The sequence below is a fragment of the Littorina saxatilis genome, linkage group LG7 (genome assembly GCF_037325665.1).
Source record: "Littorina saxatilis isolate snail1 linkage group LG7, US_GU_Lsax_2.0, whole genome shotgun sequence".
In the NCBI taxonomy this organism is placed as follows: domain Eukaryota; kingdom Metazoa; phylum Mollusca; class Gastropoda; order Littorinimorpha; family Littorinidae; genus Littorina; species Littorina saxatilis.
Genome location: NC_090251.1, coordinates 33,559,114 through 33,581,342, shown reverse-complemented (window position 1 = coordinate 33,581,342; position 22,229 = coordinate 33,559,114). Strand labels below are relative to the sequence as shown.

Here is a 22,229-nt window from a genome sequence, read left to right as displayed (position 1 = left end):
TTTATGTGTGTTACCGTTCTACTGTACACGCTGTTTTTGGCGCAACAACTCTATGTCCAGACAAACGATCATTCACTTGTTTATTTCAAGACCTGTTACACGGCGAAGTCGGAGGCGTATGCGACTGGAGCTTCTCTGGCAAGGGCCTCTGATAGGGAGAAGTCAGCGTGGCCCCGACGGAAATATCCGTCTCTGGCTCCACTTCAGCCACAGGGGAGGCAACCCGGTGCCGCTCGGCATTGATGGCCTCCTGCACGGGCGAGCGGATGTGCTGCTGGTAGGGGTCATGGAAGGGGCAGGGGGAGGTCGTCTGCTGCTCCCTGGCCTTGTCCTCCGTGGCCTTGTCGCGGTAAGGCTTGACCATCAGTGTGGGCTGGTAGCTGTCCTCCAGCTCGGGCAGCAGGTGGGTCTGCATGGTCTCTGTTGTCCTGTCATGCTCTCTCTGGCCCCCTGCCCGGGTGTCAGCTTGAAAGACTAATAATAATAATGCATACTATTTATAAAGCGCGTATATCCAGGGTTAAACCCTGCTCAAAGCGATGCACAATCATTTGGGGTGGGGTGGAGAGGGGGGGGGGACAATAACATAACATTATTTACAGTGCAACCACACATCATTGAATAACACATTTGACAGGAATAGTACAGCTTATCGTCCTTTTCTTGTCAAATTATAAGAGAAGAGAAAACAAATTATCAAACAAACTAAAACTACAACAACAACAACACATGAACGTTTTATCTATCGAAGGCTTTGATCATTGACTCTACAACAGATTAAAAAGAACCACCTTTTCACAAGTGATTGGGTTCTGGAGAACCCCTTCTTACCCGGCGAATGAACATTTGTTCTCAAGTAGAGACCAAAAATACCCCTTTAAAATACTTCTTCTTCTTCTTCTGCTGCGTTCGTGGGCTGAAACTCCCACGTACACTCGTGGGTTTTTTTGCACGAGTGGACTTTTACGTGTATGACCGTTTTTTACCCCGCCATTTAGGCAGCCATACGCCGTTTTCGGAGGAAGCATGCTGGGTATTGTTGTATTCTATAACCCACCGAACTCTGACATGGATTACAGGATCTTTTTCGTGCGCATTTGGTCTTGTGCTTGCGTGTACACACGGGGGTGTTCGGACACCGAGGAGAGTCTGCACACAAAGTTGACTCTGAGAAATAAATCTCTCGCCGAACGTGGGGACGAACTCACGCTGACAACGGCCAACTGGATACAAATCCAGCGCGCTACCGACTGAGCTACATCCCCGCCCACCTTTAAAATACTAAATTTCAACAGCCTGGCCAGCCGCTCTACCTCTGTCTCATTTCGGAAGCCTCTCTATAGATCTCAATCCCTCGGTCCAGCCCTGATGAGTACCAGAACTAACAAAGACCACACAACATACAAAACACCTGTGCGACTTACAACCCACATGCACAGCATACAACAAATAACACCGAACATACAAAACACCTGTCCGACATACAACACACAACACCGAACATACAAAACACATGTACGACATACAACAAACAACATACAACAACAACACGGAACATACAAAACAAATGTACGTCTTACAACACACAACATACAACAAACAACAGCGAACATACAAAACACATGTACGACATACAACACACAACATACAACAAACAACACAACACACAAAACACATGAACGTCTTACAACACACAACATACAACAAACAACTCACAACACACAACACACAAAACACATGGACGACATACAACACACAACACACGTGTACGACATACAACACACAACATACAACAAACAACAGCGAACATACAACACAGATGTACGACATACAACGCACAGCATACAACAAACAACAGCGAATATACAACACACATGTACCACATACAACACACAACAAACAACAGCGAACATACAACACACATGTACGACATACAACACACAACAAACAACAAGGTACACACAAGAGACCTGATGAGGGCGGAGACAAACAACAAACAACAGCGACCATACCTCACACATGTACGACATACAACACACAACATACAACAAACAACAGCAAACATACAAGACATACAACACAGAACAAACTACACGGAACACACAAGAGGCCTGATGTGGGCGGAGACAAACATACAACAAACAACAAACATGACGGAACACACAAGAGACCTGATGTGGGCGGAGACAAACAACAAACATGACGGAACACACAAGAGACCTGATGTGGGCGGAGACAAACAACAAACATGACGGAACACACAAGAGACCTGATGTGGGCGGAGACAAACAACAAACAACAAACATCACGAAACATACAAGAGACCTGATGTGGGCGGAGCGACATGATGTGGGCGTGGTTGATGAGAATCCAACTGCAGAGTGGCCGTGATGCTGGCCGGCTTTGGTTCGGCCTTTCCGCCCGACTTGCGCCTCGCCTCTGTTGGTTTAAACTATGGGTTTTTTTTTTCATGTTTTACATGTTCATGAAATTAACATCATCATTAGGTGAAAATAACAACAAGCCTAAGGTTTATGGTGGTGTCTTCAAAACATATTTGCAATCAAAAATACGAACATGGCGGACAGTCAGGTCTTTACACTATATGCAAAAACAGTCAGTCAGTTGAACAAAAAATATCAGCCAAATTTAGAAGAAAATACCAAACAACAACAACAACAACAACAGAGAAGGAAACAAAGTAAACACACATACACATCTAACCAGAAGTATGCGTAAGGCCGGATTCGTACTTAAAAAGAAATAACCTGTTTGAAAAACGTCTAGCGTGAGCACTGGACAGACAGAAAGACAGACACACCGACAGACACACAGACAGACAGACAGAGACACAGTCACGTGACCTGCCGCTTCCTCCCAGCACCGGATCTCCAGCAGCCTTCCTTTGCGGATCCCGAGTAGCTCAACGGTACCATGGTCTGGGTCCCCGCCTCCGTAGACGTCTTTTGGGGCCCATTCCACCACCTGCCACACATACCGTGGAGTCTGGTGATTGTGTGTCTTGTTGGTGTGGTGTTCGTTCATTTGTTCTTTTTCTTTTTTACATTTAGTCAAGTTTTGACTAATTATTTTAACATATTCGGATAAAAAACAAGCTCTGAAAATAAAAAATATGAAAATTATGATTAAAATTAAATTTTCAAAATCGATTTAAAAACAATTTCATCTTATTCCTTGTCGGTTTCTGATTCCAAAAACATATAGATATGATATGTTTGGATTAAAAACAAGCTCAGAACGTTAAAAAGAATAGAGATACAGAAAAGCGTGCTATCCTGCTCAGCGCAACCACTACCGCGCTATTCTGGATTGTCAATTTCACTGCCTTTGCCACGAGTGGTCACTGGTGGACTGACGATGCTACGAGTATTATGGTCTTGGTGAAAAAATGCAGTGCGTTCAGTTTCATTCTGTGAGTTCGACAGCTTGACTAAATGTTGTATTATCGCCTTACGCGACTTGTTTACATTTAGTCAAGTTTTGAATAAATGTTTTAACATAGACGGGGAATCGAGACAAGGGTGTGGTGTATGTACACTGAGCCCAAAAAGTTAAGGATATTTTTTCAGTGGTTAAACAGCAGTTTTTTTGTCAGAAATATACGTGTATTTGAAGATCTGTCTTTCTTCTGCTCAAAAATGCCTTTCAGGAATCTGAGCAATATTTGGGCATGACGTCACATGTTCGTGACCATGCCTACCCTCAAAAATGACCATGCCTACCCTAACGATCGATTTGAATGGCCTTTCCAATGGTTGTCAGAAGTGTTTGGTTTGTGCATATTCTGATTTTGTGCAGATTTTAAAATACGGGGCTATGGTTTTTGTCAGGTCGATTTTAGGGGTGACCTTGTTTGACAGGCTGTCACGGGATGCCTATACAAAGTACCATCAATCGGACAAATGATATGTACAGCTGACATAATTACCTTTTCGGGCATATAAAGTTCAACTAAAATGAATTACGTTTTAATGCTTTTCTTAGCGTGCGAAAATTGTTGCAATAATTGTTTGGCCAAGTTTACTTAAGGGGGGTGTTAAGAGGGGTATGTTTGACAGAGATTTGGGGAAGTCAAAGCAGAACAGTATACTTACGCAGGGATGTCGTTAGGCGTCGGACATCGGACATAGACCGATTTAAAGGCTCAAATGTCCGATTCACATTGCCGCATGGCGGTCAGATGTCCTATCGTTTTGAACTGAGCGCTGGCATTGTCCGATAAGAACTCAATTCCTTCGGACATCGCGATATTCGTTATTGTCATCATTTTCACGAGTTTTCATTCACAAGCACCTGGGAAATAAATCTCATGTTCCCCAGGCAATAAATCCCCGGTTACCATAGTTGCAGGAAGCAGGTTATACATGGATAATCAAAAGCAAACCCAATAGAAACGCTCTGGGATTCTTCGGCTCTTTTCATTGGTGTTTCCCCAGACCTAAACAGACGACACGACACTGCTTTGCAAAGTTCCAACAACGAACTGGCAAATTGGCAAAAGTAAACAAAAAACAACACTACTTCATGAAATGTCATACATTCATCAAAAACAAATGAAACCTAGCGATATGTTTTGTCTTCTTACAGAGTCATGGAGTGCGTGTATCTGTGTTTCGATACACAGACGTTCGGAGAAACACGAACGTCAAGTTAAAAAAAACAAGTCGCGTAAGGCGAAAATACAATATTTAGTCAAGTAGCTGTCGAACTCACAGAATGAAACTGAACGCAACGCAACGCAGCAAGACCGTATACTCGTAGCATCGTCACTCCACCGCCCGTCGCAAAGGCAGTGCACGTGGAATTGACAAGAAGAGCGGGGTATTCGTTGCGCTGAGAAGGATAGCACGCTTTTCTGTACCTCTCTTTGTTTTAACTTTCTGAGCGTGTTTTTAATCCAAACATATCATATCTATATATTTTTGGAATCAGGAACGGACAAGGAATAAGATGAAAGTGTTTTTAAATTGATTTCGAAAAAAAAATTTGATAATAATTTTTATATATTTAATTTTCAGAGCTTGTTTTTAATCCGAATATAACATATTTATATGTTTTTGGAATCAGCAAATGATGGAGAATAAGATAAACGTAAATTTGGATCGTTTTATAAATTTTTATTTTTTTTTTACAATTTTCAGATTTTTAATGACCAAAGTCATTAATTAATTTTTAAGCCACCAAGCTGAAATGCAATACCGAACCCCGGGCTTCGTTGAAGAGTACTTGACCAAAATTTCAACCAATTTGGTTGAAAAATGAGGGCGTGACAGTGCCGCCTCAACTTTCACGAAAAGCCGGATATGACGTCATCAAAGACATTTATCAAAAAAATGAAAAAAACGTTCGGGGATTTCATACCCAGGAACTCTCATGTCAAATTTCATAAAGATCGGTCCAGTAGTTTAGTCTGAATCGCTCTACACACACACACACACACGCACACACACACACACGCACATACACCACGACCCTCGTTTCGATTCCCCCTCGATGTTAAAATATTTAGTCAAAACTTGACTAAATATAAAAACGACCCCTGACACACACATTTTGACCCGTGCACAAGACGTCGTATCGATAAACGAAGCACAAATAAGAAATAATAATAAAAGCAAAGAAAATAGCAACAAGATAATGCAAACATCTAACAAAGCCGAGCAAGCAGAATGACAGGTCTAATGAAAAACAAAGAGGTACGGAGTCGGAAACAAGATCGCGATTCTTTCCTTCGCTGCACGACGCAAATCTTCTGTGACCTTTGACCAAACGTGGCTTCCACATTCGATCACTCAGCTTAATATTTACAACAGAAAGCCGAGGGGGTGGAATACCGAGATGAACCTACAGAACTGTGCATCCTCAAACCTGACATATTCATCCCAACATTTAATGAACTCAAAAACACAGAAAGTTGCTTTCATTGCCAGTGGTTATCAAACCGGGACTCGTGTGGTTATCAGCACGGAACCCGTGTTTCAAAGCATGGCTCCCTGGGTTGATTGTGCACTTATTTTCTAACTACCAAAATGATGACAAAAACGATGTTTGTTGGTTTGTTGACAGACCAGCTTTTTTGTCGGTCCTCGGGGGGCATATCGACATTTGTTTCATATTTATTGACCGCGGCCTTCGACCTTGGTCAATAAATATGAAACAAAAGACGATATGCTCCCCCTCGGACCGACAAAAAAGCTGGTCTGTCAACAACCCATCAAACATCTTATAATATGCTCCCCCTCGGACCGACAAAAAAGCTGGTCTGTCAACAACCCATCAAACATCTTATAATGTTCCTTTCAAGATACACATTTTTAAAAAGCGACCAAGCACTCTCGCGTACAGGTACACTGAAGTTGTGCAATGCGGATCTTGCGTTTGGATGACACCCGTCTCATGCGTCTGCAGCACATTAAAGTTAGGAGTATGGAAGACAACTCCAACTGACTTAGTCTTGCGTCTGCTTTTGCTTTCAGTTCGAGACATTTTGACGAAGCGCACTGAGTTACGCAACCGAAAAATAAAAATAAAGCCTGCCAAAGTTCAACAAAAGCTGAACACGTTTGTTTATTCACCGGCATCCTGTGCTACATCAAGGGTCAAAAACAGTGGGGAACACGGCGAGCGTCATTCTTGAAAATGAAACAATTCTGAGGTCCTATTGAAATTTTTGAAAGCAGTCAAATGTCTTATTGATGCTGAAGAGCTAGGACATTTGTCCTATAGGTATGAATATGTAGCAACATCCCTGCTTACGGCAGCATCTTTGTTCCACTGGGCGATGAGCTTCATCCAACCAAGAGTGTTGTACAGAAAGCGAGTGGGGCGCTTCTCCGCGAGCTTCACCTGATTGGAAGCATCACTTTTTTAGCAGTAGCAGGAGGAGAAAAGGAAGCAGCAGTAAAAGTCGTATCTGTAGTAGCAACAGCACACACACACACACACACACACACACACACATACACACACATGCACGAACGCACGCACATACTCACACACACATACACACACACAAACACACACACACACAAACACACACACACACACACACACACACACACACACAAACAAGCACACACACACACGCATGCACACACGCACGCATGCTCACAAACACACGCACACACACACGCAACACACACACACACACAAACACACACACACATGCACTCACGCACACACACACACACACACACGCACACACGCACACACACACACACACACCTCTTTCTTGTCCTTGCTGATGATGACCCAGTTCCACTCCTGCATGGAGCCGGCATCGTAATACACGGTGACTGACCAGTGGCCGGAACGGAGGGGGAACTCGCTAGCCACTACTGCCTTGCTGGTGTCCCAGGAACCCAAAGGGATGGACGACCCCACCACCGCCATCACGTCCGCCTTCTTCGTCCGCTTCTCGATGTTCAGATTGACGCTCGCCATGTTTTGCTTGAAAATCTGCAAGAGATGCAAGTGTTTTCGTCGGTTGGCGTTCGTCGGTCAAGGTATACGGGGGCGGGGCCGGGGAGAGAGCTCAATCGATATACAGCGGCCCTGGCTTGAAACCAGTTTGTCTTTATCGGCGTGGGTTTGTCCCCAACGTTCGGCGAGAGATTTCGTTTTCAGAGTCAACTTTGTGCAGACTCTCCTCGGTGTTGCAACACACGCGTCCGCACGATAAGGATCCCAAACATGGATACACGTACTGAAGAATTTGAAAACCCAGTTGGTTAAATCTACATTTAATCTACCCAATTGCCACTTTTCGCAATGGTCGTGCATAAGCTGTCGTTAATGTACACACTCGTCATAGTGAATAATGAACTCCCATGCGCATGTTATGCAGAGATCGCTCACCATGACGCTTTTTCATTTCGAAAACTACTATCTGTACTACCTTGATCGCTTTCCTGCACTGTTCAGCAGCAACGCGCGTTTGCCTCGTTTCGCTGTTTCCAGGTGACACAAGCCTTCCACGGCCAAGGAAAACCCCAGATAGAGTTCATCCTAGTTTCCAGAATACGTCTGTGTGTAGTGAACCCCGGCAACAACACTGGCGCTTATTAACAAGAGGACGGCTTCATAGCTGAATTTATTCCCCCCTCTGCTTCTTTACCTCTGTAAACTTGTAGAGCTAGTTATTTTTCGATAAACACCCAGCAACCAAACAAATAACGACCCAGCAACAGCCTGAATCCTCGATAGCGCAATGGGTTGAGAAGCTGTTCTGCGTCGGTACTACTTTTGCGACTGAAAAGTTCCGAACGCTCTAATGTACGAAGTATACATCTCTGGAGCAAACAATACAAACATACCGCATTTAAATTAACAACTACAGGCTTGAACACATGAATCTCCATATAAAATCCATGAGTTTGGTTGTTTTCTGAATCTAGATCTGCTGTGCACAAACGTTCATCACAAGCAAATTCCCAAGGCAAGTAACTCTCATACTTTGTCTAGCGACAAGAGTAGTTCCCCTTTCAAATTTCTTTTCAGTCAGTTTCTTCGACAACAGACTGCAATCCGACGGTCAGTTTTCAACAATATTTCATTTAATAAACAGATCACACGCAACCAAATGCACACATCTCATCAATTTAAACAACATAAAGCGGTTTCATACACTATTTTCCCCAGAAAACTGAACTTCATACAGTTTTTAACGTTGGAACACGGGTGCAAAAGTTCGTCTGCTAGTCCCATTTGACGAAACATTATCCTAAGCGATACCAAAACATATACAGAACACACAATATCTGCCTTTGCCGCCACAGCAGAATAACAGCATATCTGTGTACTTGATTTTAGTCCAAAATAGGAAAACTGACAAGAAGTGTTAACAGAATGGAATGATTTGCACGGAACTATACAACCGCGCATTAATCGATCGCCTGCGCAGGTTGACTGGTTGAGTGAATAGGATTCGATCAAATTTTCGCAAAAAAAACCTCCTCTTTTCTTTGAATAACTGAAAAAAGGAGGAATAAAGAGGTTACACACCTCGTCTCAGTGATTATAAAAAATAATGGTCTCAGTTCGCGGTCATGAAAAAACTCGCTAAAGCTCGCATTTTTCATGATCCGCTAACTTCGACCATCATTTTTAATAATCACTGAGACTCGGCATGTAACCTCTACGTACACAGCCCTGAAAAGAGAAGTGAAAACAAGGGGAGCTGGGCGGAGATGTACGACAACTGTTACGTTGCCACCAAAACGGAAGCCGCCCGCAGTGTTGGATTAGATGAAACTGAGATGTGTTGTGATTTCAACGAATCAGAACCCGCGGTTTGTTCTCTCCCGTTTGGGTGGCAACAACTTTCGGTTCGTGCACCTCAGCCCAGAACACAATCTACGACAGACTGGCAGGACTGACCTCAACTGTAGGGTCGCCCCAAGCAGTGTGCAGCACCCCGCTGAAGGAGGAGATGCGCCGTTCCCGTTTTTGAGATGACTCCCACCGCCGCAGTCGCCCGTCTTTGAACAAGGCGCACCACGACCACTGGAAGTAGGCGTCCACTGGAAGACGCACGCGGGCCTGGAAGACCTTCCACTCCGATTCCACTTGCCCTGTCTCTATGGCTCGGGCCGGGTTCCATTCCCCCAGCTCTCGCAGGGAGCCCAGCAGCCACACCTGCACAATCAATGCCTCGCGTCAGTACCTTCACCGTGCTTCGTAGGCGGCCGTCGACGACCCAGAGCCTCACAACATCGTCTTTATCTCTGAAATGATTTGAAGTTTTTAATTGAGACTTCATGTGATCTCGAATCCTATGATCTTTACGTTCACTCTTTCTTTGGAAAGTATGGGTTGTACACGACCCACATCATCCGGACTGTGTAGTCCGAAGCGTGATCCGGTGAAGGTTAAGGGCAGAATATACCTGCGCAGTTTCAGCGGCACAGACCACAGAACATATAATATATGACGACGCACTGCATATTATTCTAGGGCCATGAGCCCTAGTATTTAAAAAGGCAATTGCTCACATGTATGGTTAGCTGGGAACTCATGGGGCTGACGGCAGGCGTTTACGCATGCGCTAATGTCGGCCGGCTTTTTTTTCTGCAATTCCCGGACATGATTATGTTTATTGATGCTGCGATAGAGATTATGACGAGTACTTGGCCTGTTTTCCTTTCACGCAACGTATAGCGAGCTGGGATAATTTGCAGTGCGTCGTCTGTCCTGCTGAAGTTACAGAGGTGAGCGCCAGGCCTTAACAGTAAACATTCCATGCATTCCAGCTACTTTCCTTCTCGTGTAAGCGATCATTGCACCGCTATTCAATGATCTGTCCAGGCATTTACATGTACATTTATAGTGGACCTCCCACACACCCCCACACCCCCCCACACCCCATTTTTGCGACCCCCAAAAATCCAAGAAAATAAGGTCTTAAACTAAGGTGAGAGGGAGTCTTAAAATAGAGGTACATTTGCAAAGGATATGAACACAACTTCTGAGAAAGGAGGGTCTTTATATAATTAAAGAAGGAAGTCTTTATTCAATTTGCTTTTTTGCTTTTTTTGGGGGGGTGGGGGGTGGGGGAAGGGGGAGGGGGGGAGGGGGGAGGGTGGTCGACGTAAAAGGGGGGTTGCGCTGTAACAGCAGCCTGTCAATTGGGCACACACAAAACAAATCAATAGATTAGCTGCATTCTGGTTATGTTGTTGTTGTTGTTGTTGTTGTTGTTGTTGTTGTTGTTGTTATGTTGATGTTCTTGTTCTTGTTCTTTGCTGGATTCTTTTTGCAAATTAACATGGGTTTCACTTGCGAAATTACTTCAACCGAACATGCCCTTTAGTCACAGGAAGCTGCCAGGCTGTGGATTTTTGGCATGTCTTTGAAGTTGAAGGAAGAAAACAAAACTCTCACTTCGACAATACGGTGTTGCCTTTTAACCATTAAAGGCTGCCATATTCGTAGCGTTCATTAATTAATTCATATTTACATGTGCCAATAATGTTATAAAACTGTACCTAAGGGGATATAATAACGATTGGCTGTAGCTTTCGAACACAGAAAAAATTATTTCAGTATTGCAAAGTGGTGTTGATAGTGTCGGTTGTAAACAGAACAGTCTCAAAGTGAAAGTGGATGTTTTCCGGAAATTGCGCTTGCGGAAATATACGATCTCTCACAGCACATATTCGCAAGAATAAGGCCACAGGCTTCAGCTGACAAGCTACAAGTACATCTAATTTTCTAATAGGCCTATGTACTCACGTGTCCACCAAAACTTTGGCAAGTTCAGTATCCCCTTTGTACTTGGTTCTCAATTTGAAGGATGGGCGTCTGACGAAAACAATCTTTCTTTCAGCGCGACCCAGCGCTGGTGCTGCGTGGTGATGAAACAAGGAGTCCACTTTCTCTTCTCAGCAGATTTAGTGGCCTCGACAGCTTTAGACGGGTTTACTTCTATCTTTTTTGCCATTGTACGCAACCGCACTTTGGCTATCTCCGACGCCATCTTTGGTTTACGAACCGTCACGAAGTGACGTCAACGGTCTAAAAATAGCCCAAGTCCTGGAGAACTGTTGCTAAACAATGCAATAAAGAATTAATTATTTCTCGTAATTGGTAAGGACTTCAAATCTAAACCTTTGCAGGAAGCTTAATTTATACATCCCCGCAACGATGGGAAAAGCCCTGGAAGTAATTAAACTAATTAAATAGGACTATGTCAGCCATTAACGGCCCCGACTTGATGAAAAAGTGGGTGAGTGAGTCGGTGGGTTGGTTGTACGTCAGATTGTTTGGCTGTAGAGTTGCAGGGCTGAGCTGGATGAGGACAGGAGACAGAAGGTCTGACACGAGAGCGGCACCTTCATCCAACTCACGAGGGTCCTCGTAGTTGATGCTCACGCATCTCTGTGTGCTCACGTCATTCTTTCGTATAAGAAGACTAGTACTGTGAGGCCGATGTGGTTAACGACTTCTTTTCTTCACAAGGATGCGCTTTATGCACTCCATAATGCCCCAAGATATGTATGGCAATCCGAATGGTGCAAAAGTCCCTTTTAGCTCTTGATGTCTAAATAACACATTATTTAGCTAAATAACGCGTTATTTAGCTAAACAATGCTTTATTTAGCTATATCATGCATTATTTAGCTAAATAATGCATTGTTTAAATTAAACAATGCATTATTTACAGATACAGAAAAAAGAGAGCCCAGAGCACTAAATAATGCATTGTTTAGCATAAATAAGAGATTGTGTTTGTAAATAACTCATTATTTATAAATAATTACGCGTTTTCTCTAAACAATATATTATATGTAAATAAAGTGTTATTTAAATAAATAAAATATTATTTAGATAAATAAAATATTATTTATCTAAATAAAATATTATTTAGATAAATAAAATATTATATGTAAATAAAATATTATTTATCTAAATAAAATATTATTTATCTAAATAAAATATTATTTAGATAAATAATTTATTATTTAGATAAATAATTTATTATTTAGATAAATAATTTATTATTTACTGTTTTTGCCTTGAAATAGTATTATTACACTAAATAATGCTTTATATAGCTATATAATAGGTTTCCGCTTTATAATTCATGATTTGGTAAATAATACATTATATACCGTAAATAAAATATTATATACCGTAAACAATTCATTGTTTAGCGCATCGCGAAGCCGTTTTTTCTCTTGTTGTTTTTTTCCACGTGTTTCCGTGGATCCACGAGAGCTCTGTTGATTCTCAAACTGACCAATCAGACAACTAGCATCTGTACACTAATTAAAGTCCCATTGTTGAGTGTGACGAAAACTCGTGGTGACGATTTTAAAACATGTTGGGTCACGCATGGTCCAATCTTACATGGTCCAATCTTACATGGTCCAACCTTACATGGTCCAATCTTACATGGTCCAACCTTACATGGTCCAACCTTACATGGTCCAATCTTACATGGTCCAATCTTGCATGGTCCAATCTTGCATGGTCCAACCTTACATGGTCCAATCTTACATGGTCCAACCTTACATGGTCCAACCTTACATGGTCCAATCTTACATGGTCCAATCTTACATGGTCCAACCTTACATGGTTCAACCTTACATGGTCCAATCTTACATGGTCCAATCTTGCATGGTCCAATCTTACATGGTCCAACCTTGCATGGTCCAATCTTGCATGGTCCAATCTTACATGGTCCAACCTTACATGGTCCAACCTTACATGGTCCAATCTTACATGGTCCAACCTTACATGGTCCAACCTTACATGGTCCAATCTTACATGGTCCAATCTTGCATGGTCCAATCTTGCATGGTCCAACCTTGCATGGTCCAATCTTACATGGTCCAACCTTACATGGTCCAACCTTACATGGTCCAACCTTACATGGTCCAATCTTGCATGGTCCAACCTTACATGGTCCAACCTTACATGGTCCAACCTTACATGGTCCAACCTTACATGGTCCAATCTTACATGGTCCAACCTTACATGGTCCAACCTTGCATGGTCCAACCTTACATGGTCCAACCTTACATGGTCCAACCTTACATGGTCCAATCTTACATGGTCCAACCTTACATGGTCCAACCTTACATGGTCCAATCTTACATGGTCCAATCTTGCATGGTCCAATCTTGCATGGTCCAATCTTACATGGTCCAACCTTGCATGGTCCAACCTTACATGGTCCAACCTTACATGGTCCAACCTTACATGGTCCAATCTTACATGGTCCAACCTTACATGGTCCAACCTTACATGGTCCAATCTTACATGGTCCAATCTTACATGGTCCAACCTTACATGGTTCAACCTTACATGGTCCAATCTTACATGGTCCAATCTTGCATGGTCCAATCTTACATGGTCCAACCTTGCATGGTCCAACCTTGCATGGTCCAATCTTACATGGTCCAACCTTACATGGTCCAACCTTACATGGTCCAACCTTACATGGTCCAATCTTACATGGTCCAACCTTACATGGTCCAACCTTACATGGTCCAATCTTACATGGTCCAATCTTGCATGGTCCAATCTTGCATGGTCCAACCTTGCATGGTCCAATCTTACATGGTCCAACCTTACATGGTCCAACCTTACATGGTCCAACCTTACATGGTCCAATCTTACATGGTCCAACCTTACATGGTCCAACCTTGCATGGTCCAATCTTACATGGTCCAATAATATATATGGACCATGTAAGATTGGACCATGTAAGGTTGGACCATGTAAGATTGGACCATGTAAGGTTGGACCATGCAAGATTGGACCATGTAAGGTTGGACCATGTAAGATTGGACCATGCAAGGTTGGACCATGTAAGGTTGGACCATGTAAGATTGGACCATGCAAGGTTGGACCATGCAAGGTTGGACCATGTAAGATTGGACCATGCAAGATTGGACCATGTAAGATTGGACCATGTAAGGTTGAACCATGTAAGGTTGGACCATGTAAGGTTGGACCATGTAAGATTGGACCATGTAAGGTTGGACCATGTAAGGTTGGACCATGTAAGATTGGACCATGCAAGGTTGGACCATGCAAGATTGGACCATGTAAGATTGGACCATGTAAGGTTGGACCATGCAAGGTTGGACCATGTAAGATTGGACCATGTAAGGTTGGACCATGTAAGGTTGGACCATGTAAGATTGGACCATGTAAGGTTGGACCATGTAAGGTTGGACCATGTAAGATTGGACCATGCAAGGTTGGACCATGCAAGGTTGGACCATGTAAGATTGGACCATGCAAGATTGGACCATGTAAGATTGGACCATGTAAGGTTGAACCATGTAAGGTTGGACCATGTAAGATTGGACCATGTAAGATTGGACCATGTAAGGTTGGACCATGTAAGGTTGGACCATGTAAGATTGGACCATGTAAGGTTGGACCATGCAAGATTGGACCATGCAAGATTGGACCATGTAAGATTGGACCATGTAAGGTTGGACCATGTAAGGTTGGACCATGTAAGATTGGACCATGTAAGGTTGGACCATGTAAGATTGGACCATGTAAGGTTGGACCATGTAAGATTGGACCATGTAAGATTGGACCATGTAAGGTTGGACCATGTAAGATTGGACCATGTAAGGTTGGACCATGTAAGGTTGGACCATGTAAGATTGGACCATGTAAGGTTGGACCATGTAAGATTGGACCATGCAAGGTTGGACCATGCAAGGTTGGACCATGTAAGATTGGACCATGCAAGATTGGACCATGTAAGATTGGACCATGTGAGGTTGGACCATGTAAGGTTGGACCATGTAAGGTTGGACCATGTAAGGTTGGACCATGTAAGATTGGACCATGTAAGATTGGACCATGCAAGGTTGGACCATGCAAGGTTGGACCATGTAAGATTGGACCATGCAAGATTGGACCATGTAAGATTGAACCATGTAAGGTTGAACCATGTAAGGTTGGACCATGTAAGATTGGACCATGTAAGATTGGACCATGTAAGGTTGGACCATGTAAGGTTGGACCATGTAAGATTGGACCATGTAAGATTGGACCATGCGTGACCCAACATGTTTTAAAATCGTCACCACGAGTTTTCGTCACACTCAACAATGGGACTTTAATTAGTGTACAGATGCTAGTTGTCTGATTGGTCAGTTTGAGAATCAACAGAGCTCTCGTGGATCCACGGAAACACGTGGAAAAAAACAACAAGAGAAAAAACGGCTTCGCGATGCGCTAAACAATGAATTGTTTACGGTATATAATATTTTATTTACGGTATATAATGTATTATTTACCAAATCATGAATTATATAGCGGAAACCTATTATATAGCTATATAAAGCATTATTTAGTGTAATAATACTATTTCAAGGCAAAAACAGTAAATAATAAATTATTTATCTAAATAATAAATTATTTATCTAAATAATAAATTATTTATCAAAATAATATTTTATTTAGATAAATAATATTTTATTTAGATAAATAATATTTTATTTACATATAATATTTTATTTATCTAAATAATATTTTATTTAGATAAATAATATTTTATTTATCTAAATAATATTTTATTTATTTAAATAACACTTTATTTACATATAATATATTGTTTAGAGAAAACGCGTAATTATTTATAAATAATGAGTTATTTACAAACACAATCTCTTATTTATGCTAAACAATGCATTATTTAGTGCTCTGGGCTCTCTTTTTTCTGTATCTGTAAATAATGCATTGTTTAATTTAAACAATGCACTATTTAGCTAAATAATGCATGATATAGCTAAATAAAGCATTGTTTAGCTAAATAACGCGTTATTTAGCTAAATAATGTGTTATTTAGACATCAAGAGCTAAAAGGGACTTTTGCACCATTCGGATTGCCATACTTTTCAGGGTTACTGTTTCTGTTGTTACTGTTGTGTTGGTATATATCCTTTGTTGTAGTTCTTTTCTTCCTTTTGCTATGTTGTCGGTATTTTTTGTAAAATACAAATGACTTACTGTTTGTTATTTTGCTTGCTCGCCGTTGTTGTTTCATTTGGACCATATGTTTCTAGTGCTCGGGATTTTTATTTTTTTTATTTTTTTAATTATTTTTTTTAATTTTATTTTTATTTTTTATTGTTATTATTGTTATGACATCATCATCCTTACCATTATTTCTATTTTCATATTTCTATTGCTGTTATTGTATTTAATAGTATCAAATACTATAACTTTTTCTTTGCCTTTAAATGCCATTTATTATCATATGTACGAATTTTTTTTGCCGTCAACCTCTTTTGCTCTTACATGTATAATGTTTTCATGTCTGTTTTGTATTCATGTCAGGGCCGTAGCAGCCCTACCGGCCACTCCGGCCATGGCCGGACCAGTTTTTTGTTAAAAAAAAAAAAATCGTCTTCATAAGCTTCAGCGCTGTGTTAGGAGGAAGGAGGGGTCGTGACTTAGATCGCACAATGACAGCGTTAAGCGAGAAATTGTCACTAATTGACATTCACAAGTGAAGACTATAGATCTAAATCTAAAGTAAAACTAAAAGGCAAACTGCGTATGCACCGACTGAGACGCATTACTGATCCACTGAGCCATCGCGTTTTGCACTGAAGAGACATCTGAGTTATCTACCTTAGTTCACGTTTTTCGTTTCCCGGGAAAAGTACCTTTTTATTTTTTTTTATGGCCGGACCACTTTTAGGAGCTGTGCTACGGCACTGCATGTTAGTTAGCAAGGACAGATTGTAAGACTAGGCAACCCTAAAATCTCCATCCTTATGTAATAAAGTTTAATCAATCAGTCTTTCGGATGAGACGAAAAACCGAGGTCCCTTCGTGTACATTACATTGGGGTGTGCACGTTAAAGATCCCACGATTGACAAAAGGGTCTTTCCTGGCAAAATTGTATAGGCGTAGATAAAAATGTCCACCAAAATACCCGTGTGACCTGGAATAATAGGCCGTGAAAGGTGGATGCAGCGCCTAAAGGCAGTCGATCTACTGGCCGATGTGAATGCGTGATATATTGTGTAAAAAATTCCATCTCACACGGCATTAATAGGTAACATGCGCCTTGAGTCGCCTTGTGTGGTGAGATACGTGCGCGATATAAATCCTCGTAAATAAATAAATAAATAAATAAAATCAATCAATCAATCTCTCTCTCTCTCTCTCTCTCTCTCTCTCTCTCTCTCTCTCTCTCTCTCTCTCTCTCTCTCTCTCTCTCTCTCTCTCTCTCTCTCTCTCTCTCTCTTGATTTCCCAGCCCTGAAAGTTTCTACAGTCGAACCTGCCCTGGCGACCTCCTTTGGATAACGACCACCTGCCCGTTATGACCATCCCGAAGAATCTCGACGAACCTTTTTTCTATATGATGGACCTGTCCATAGCGACCACTTGTCTTTAACGAACACTTTCGTCGGTCCCTTGCGTGGTCGATATTAGCAGGTTCGATTGTACATTGAAAAAGAAGAACGTACTATTGTTGATGGTAGTAGGTAGGCGTGAGGAAAAGTGGGCCACGCACTCAGTTTGTGGTGACGATCGCAATCCCACGCGAATTAACTGGCAACAATGCGGCTGCTGTCAACAATTAGCCAACTCAATTATGAAGCAATTATCTGTACGGGCGCGTCGGGTTCATATGCTTAATCGATTAATTAATAGATGGCTGATAATATGCGGGAGCAGGTTTGGTGGCCAACGTTCCGCGTGTGCACTGCTTTGTGAGAGGGCAGTCAGAAACGCAGGGAGTAACTGCTACATGTATTACGGTAGATTAGTATGCTGATTAGTGGGGGGATTACTTGTCCCTACGCCTACGTTCTCAAACAGCCTTCCTTTCAGAATCAGAATATAACTATAAGAGTGAAAAATGTTCAATAAGGAGGGAGGGGGGAATTTTTCACGAATACGAAACATGTCTACATTTACATTGATCTTCTTATTCTTTTGCCGAAAAGAAGACAAGTAACGATTCGCCATGACCCTGCAGGTGCTGTTTACTGCTTCACACACACACAAAGAAAAATGTGTCCAAATTTTCATATCAAAGGTAAGTATCAGGAGGAGTAAATAAACAAAAAGGCAAACAAAACAGGAATCTCATCTTTAATAATAGATTAAGCCATCATGCAAGATGTAACAGCTATGTACACGTAGTCCAGCTACTTTTAACGCTGTTCTGCTCAATAAGCACCTGGGAGAGTGAGTGGGCGTTCCACATAACTGAGGGCCCCAAAGGGTTTAAAATCGTGATCGTGATTGGCGTTTTTTGACCTTTCTGTGACCGTGATTGCCGAAATTTCCATTTCTGTGATCGTGATGGGACTTTGCCCGTGATCCGTGATGACAACAAAATCAAGTCTCGTGATCGTGATCGTCATTTGCTTTCGTGATCGTGATGGGCATTATTGCAAAGCATTTTATTTTCAACGTACGTTTTTCACAGCTGTATCACTCTATGATCCTCTATTCGTCAAGGAACCAATCCCGATTGAAGGGAAGCAACAACACATTCAGAAATATGATTTTGACAGCGATTTCTTCCCTTTAAGAGAACCAATCACACAAAAAAATCCAATCAGAAGGCAAATTGCTAAAGTCTGCCAAACTTCATCCAATGGAAGGGCTTTGTGCAAAAGTTTTGAGTGCATTCAGTCAAATTCGAATGCCGTGCCCTAAAATCTGATTGGTCGAAACGCTGGAGGCAAAGGTTATACGAAAAAGGTCTATTGTCGCTTCTTTGCATTAAGCTTGGATTTATTTTAGCGCCTGTAAACTTTAATATCAACAATGGGTTAAATTCAGAAACAATGGCGGGGAGACGTGCCAGTTTGGGTCACTTGATCCTCATGTCAAAGACGATCAAAGTCGTGTTCGTTGGGGATTTTGTCAGGCATGCTACTTTTCCGGTAATTGCCGGAAATCCGATAAAGCCGTTTCCAAAATCCGGTAAAGTCAAATTTATTCCGGTGAAGTTGAAACATTTCCGCAAAAACGATCAGTGTGAATATCGCGCAACGCGGGCGCCAGTCTCAATGAAGCCAGCGCACAGTAGTGTTGTTTTCACCAGTTTGGAGGTGTGTTGAATGGTGGTGGGGGGAGGCTAAAATGGGATTTTTAACAAGATCACAACACTATTACAGCCCTGAAAATGATGCCCAGAATGCACCAGATTGCACAGATTTTTACCGTTTTTTGAAAAAAATTCCGGGGGGGCATGCCCCCGGACCCCCCTAGTTGGCTCGCCTGCTTCGCAGGCCCAGGCTTGTGAATTCGCCACTGGCACTGCGCGCTTCTTTCAGGTAAAACCATTTTTGGCCTGTAGCATTCCTGTTTGTTTTTCAAGCCCATGAAACCAGGCGATGGTGTACCTCAAATTGTATGGCAAAGTTGAAAATAAAGAACCCATCACACATACATGTACTTTAATTTCAATCCACCCAATAGTTTTTGAGAAAATGGGTTTACAAGATTTAGCTCTGGAAATGTGAAATTGTGTTAGTATATATTCATGTGTGTGAGGGTGTGGGAGTTGAATGTGTATGAGAGAGAGAGAGAGAGAGAGAGAGAGAGAGAGAGAGAGAGAGAGAGAGAGAGAGAGAGAGAGAGAGAGAGAGAGAGAGAGAGATTGTTACTGATTACAAACCATGATATGAATTTCTATGTGTGTATGAAAGAGAACTAAAAAAATAATAATAAAAAAGTGCAACAGTTCTCACTTTCTTCTTCTTCTTCTGCGTTCGTGGGCTGAAACTCCCTCGTACACTCGTGTTTTTTGCACGAGTGGAATTTTACGTGTATGACCGTTTTTTACCCCGCCATTTAGGCAGCCATACGCCGTTTTCGGAGGTATTTTCGTGTTTCTATAACCCACCGAACTCTGACATGGATTACAGGATCTTTTTCGTGCGCACTTGGTCTTGTGCTTGCGTGTACACACGGGGGTGTTCGGACACCGAGGAGAGTCTGCACACAAAGTTGACTCTGAGAAATAAATCTCTCGCCGAACGTGGGGACGAACTCACGCTGACAGCGGCCAACTGGATACAAATCCAGCGCGCTACCGACTGAGCTACATCCCCGCCCAGTTCTCACTTTGTGTTGAATAAACAATAGATCCAGAGGAGCGAATTACTGTGTGGTTGTGTTTACTTTGACACGTGCTTTTTGTACATGCAACTTTTACTGTGACCGTGATTTGCCACTGGTGTTCGTGATCGTGAAAATAAAAATCAAGGTAACTGTGATCGTGAAAGCTAAAATTTCCCTTCCCGTGATCGTGATGATACCCCCCCTTTGGGGCCCTCATAACTAACAAGGATGTCTTATCTCGCCTGTGTAATATGTTGGTCCCCGCCTTCCTTGAGGAGATCACACTGACAGGAAGTAAGCTTACTTCACGACAACCACTCTTCCAGAAGTTCCACCTCAGTTATGAGGTGGGGTCACTGATCTAAAATCAGTGGATGGGGTCACTGATCTAAAATCAGTGGGTGGGGTCCAATCTATTTCTTAACCTTGTTCAGTTGTTGGTAATGTTGATTTTTAGCGTTGTAATTTCATAGCAAACAATTCAGAGGCATCTAAGCTTCCAATTTTGCAGAACCTGCCTTGTAAGCATAACAATTCATGTTAGATACCTTTGAAGTCACGGAATGCATTATGAACTGTACAGATGCCTTTCGTTTACATGGTTTTTTTTAGAAGAGAACAATGTGCACAGCCATGTTTCGAAGGAGGGGAGGCAACTCGCCGTACTCGGTCCGAATCCGTCGGCTTGATTTGAGAGATTTGTATAAAAAATAAGTCAAAAATGACACTGGATTCTGAGCTATGAATTCACAACGCTACCTTGTTTGAGTTTGCAGCTATGTTGTATGGAAAACAGTTTCGACGATTATGGTTACACAGATTAGTCTACATTGTAGATCTGGATAAATAGATCTAGCAGCAACAACAAGAAAAATCAACTGTTGATCTATGCTGATGCTTTCGAGAAAAGCTTGGACTTTGAGAACCGCTCGTTACTGAGTAGTCTGATGAGTTTAAAATGGCGTTAGGTCTTTAAGTGAGTCACAGTAAATGAATCACGTAACAGTAGTAAAAAAAAATGTAACAACCACATAGTGACATACCCTGTCCCTTGAGTTAGCAAATGGCGCATGCACTCGAAATATAATGGTGACCTCATGGATTACAGTTGATGCCATTTCTTGAAGTTAGTGAGTCCACTCCAAGTTCACCTGCAAACTAATCCCACAGTAATCGGTATTGTGACGTGATTTATGTGGCTCTCTATCACTTGAAGCTGTTGTTTGTATGATGCTGAAGATTTGCAAGAAAAAATAAACACGACGACCTTACAAATGCGCATGGGCAATGGTATTTGAACTGACGTCATTTATGATCAGTCAGTTACGTCATGTCTCCCATTAGTGCGCGCGTGTAACTCGCAACATCTCTGAACTCGCGTGCATGATGTGCCATGCTTTAGCGTCCCAGTGAAATTTGAAAATATTCAGCTGATGAGCACATTTCATCCATAAAAAGTCTGGACATAAACGCAGGCAATACCGGTGTAACACGAATTTTTTACTCCACGAAAATTTTACTCCGGAGTAAAAATTTCGTACGAAATTCTTACTCCGAGTACACCTTTCGTACGAGAAAAAAACTCCCCAAGGCACGAAAAAAGTACTCCCTCCACGAAATTTGTACTCCCC

The 22,229-nt window shown here is 42.0% G+C and overlaps 1 protein-coding gene across 3 annotated transcripts in view; it reads right to left on the bottom strand.

Moving 5' to 3' along the window:
* Nucleotides 1-21,892, bottom strand: part of LOC138971235 (uncharacterized) — a 48,936-nt gene extending 27,044 nt beyond the window's left edge. For 2 of the 3 annotated variants that reach the window (XM_070343924.1, XM_070343926.1), the window contains exons 1-7: nucleotides 21,642-21,892; nucleotides 9,400-9,657; nucleotides 7,246-7,479; nucleotides 6,778-6,867; nucleotides 2,865-2,985; nucleotides 2,326-2,439; nucleotides 93-474 (exon numbers count right to left, since the gene is read on the bottom strand). In XM_070343924.1, the coding sequence (XP_070200025.1) occupies nucleotides 93-474; nucleotides 2,326-2,439; nucleotides 2,865-2,985; nucleotides 6,778-6,867; nucleotides 7,246-7,479; nucleotides 9,400-9,657; nucleotides 21,642-21,716 (1,274 nt within the window). In that variant the 5' untranslated portion in view covers nucleotides 21,717-21,892. The remainder of the gene's footprint in view (nucleotides 1-92; nucleotides 475-2,325; nucleotides 2,440-2,864; nucleotides 2,986-6,777; nucleotides 6,868-7,245; nucleotides 7,480-9,399; nucleotides 9,658-21,641) is intronic. The other variant, XM_070343925.1, reaches the window with a different exon arrangement.
* Between the last annotated feature and the right edge of the window lie 337 nt (nucleotides 21,893-22,229).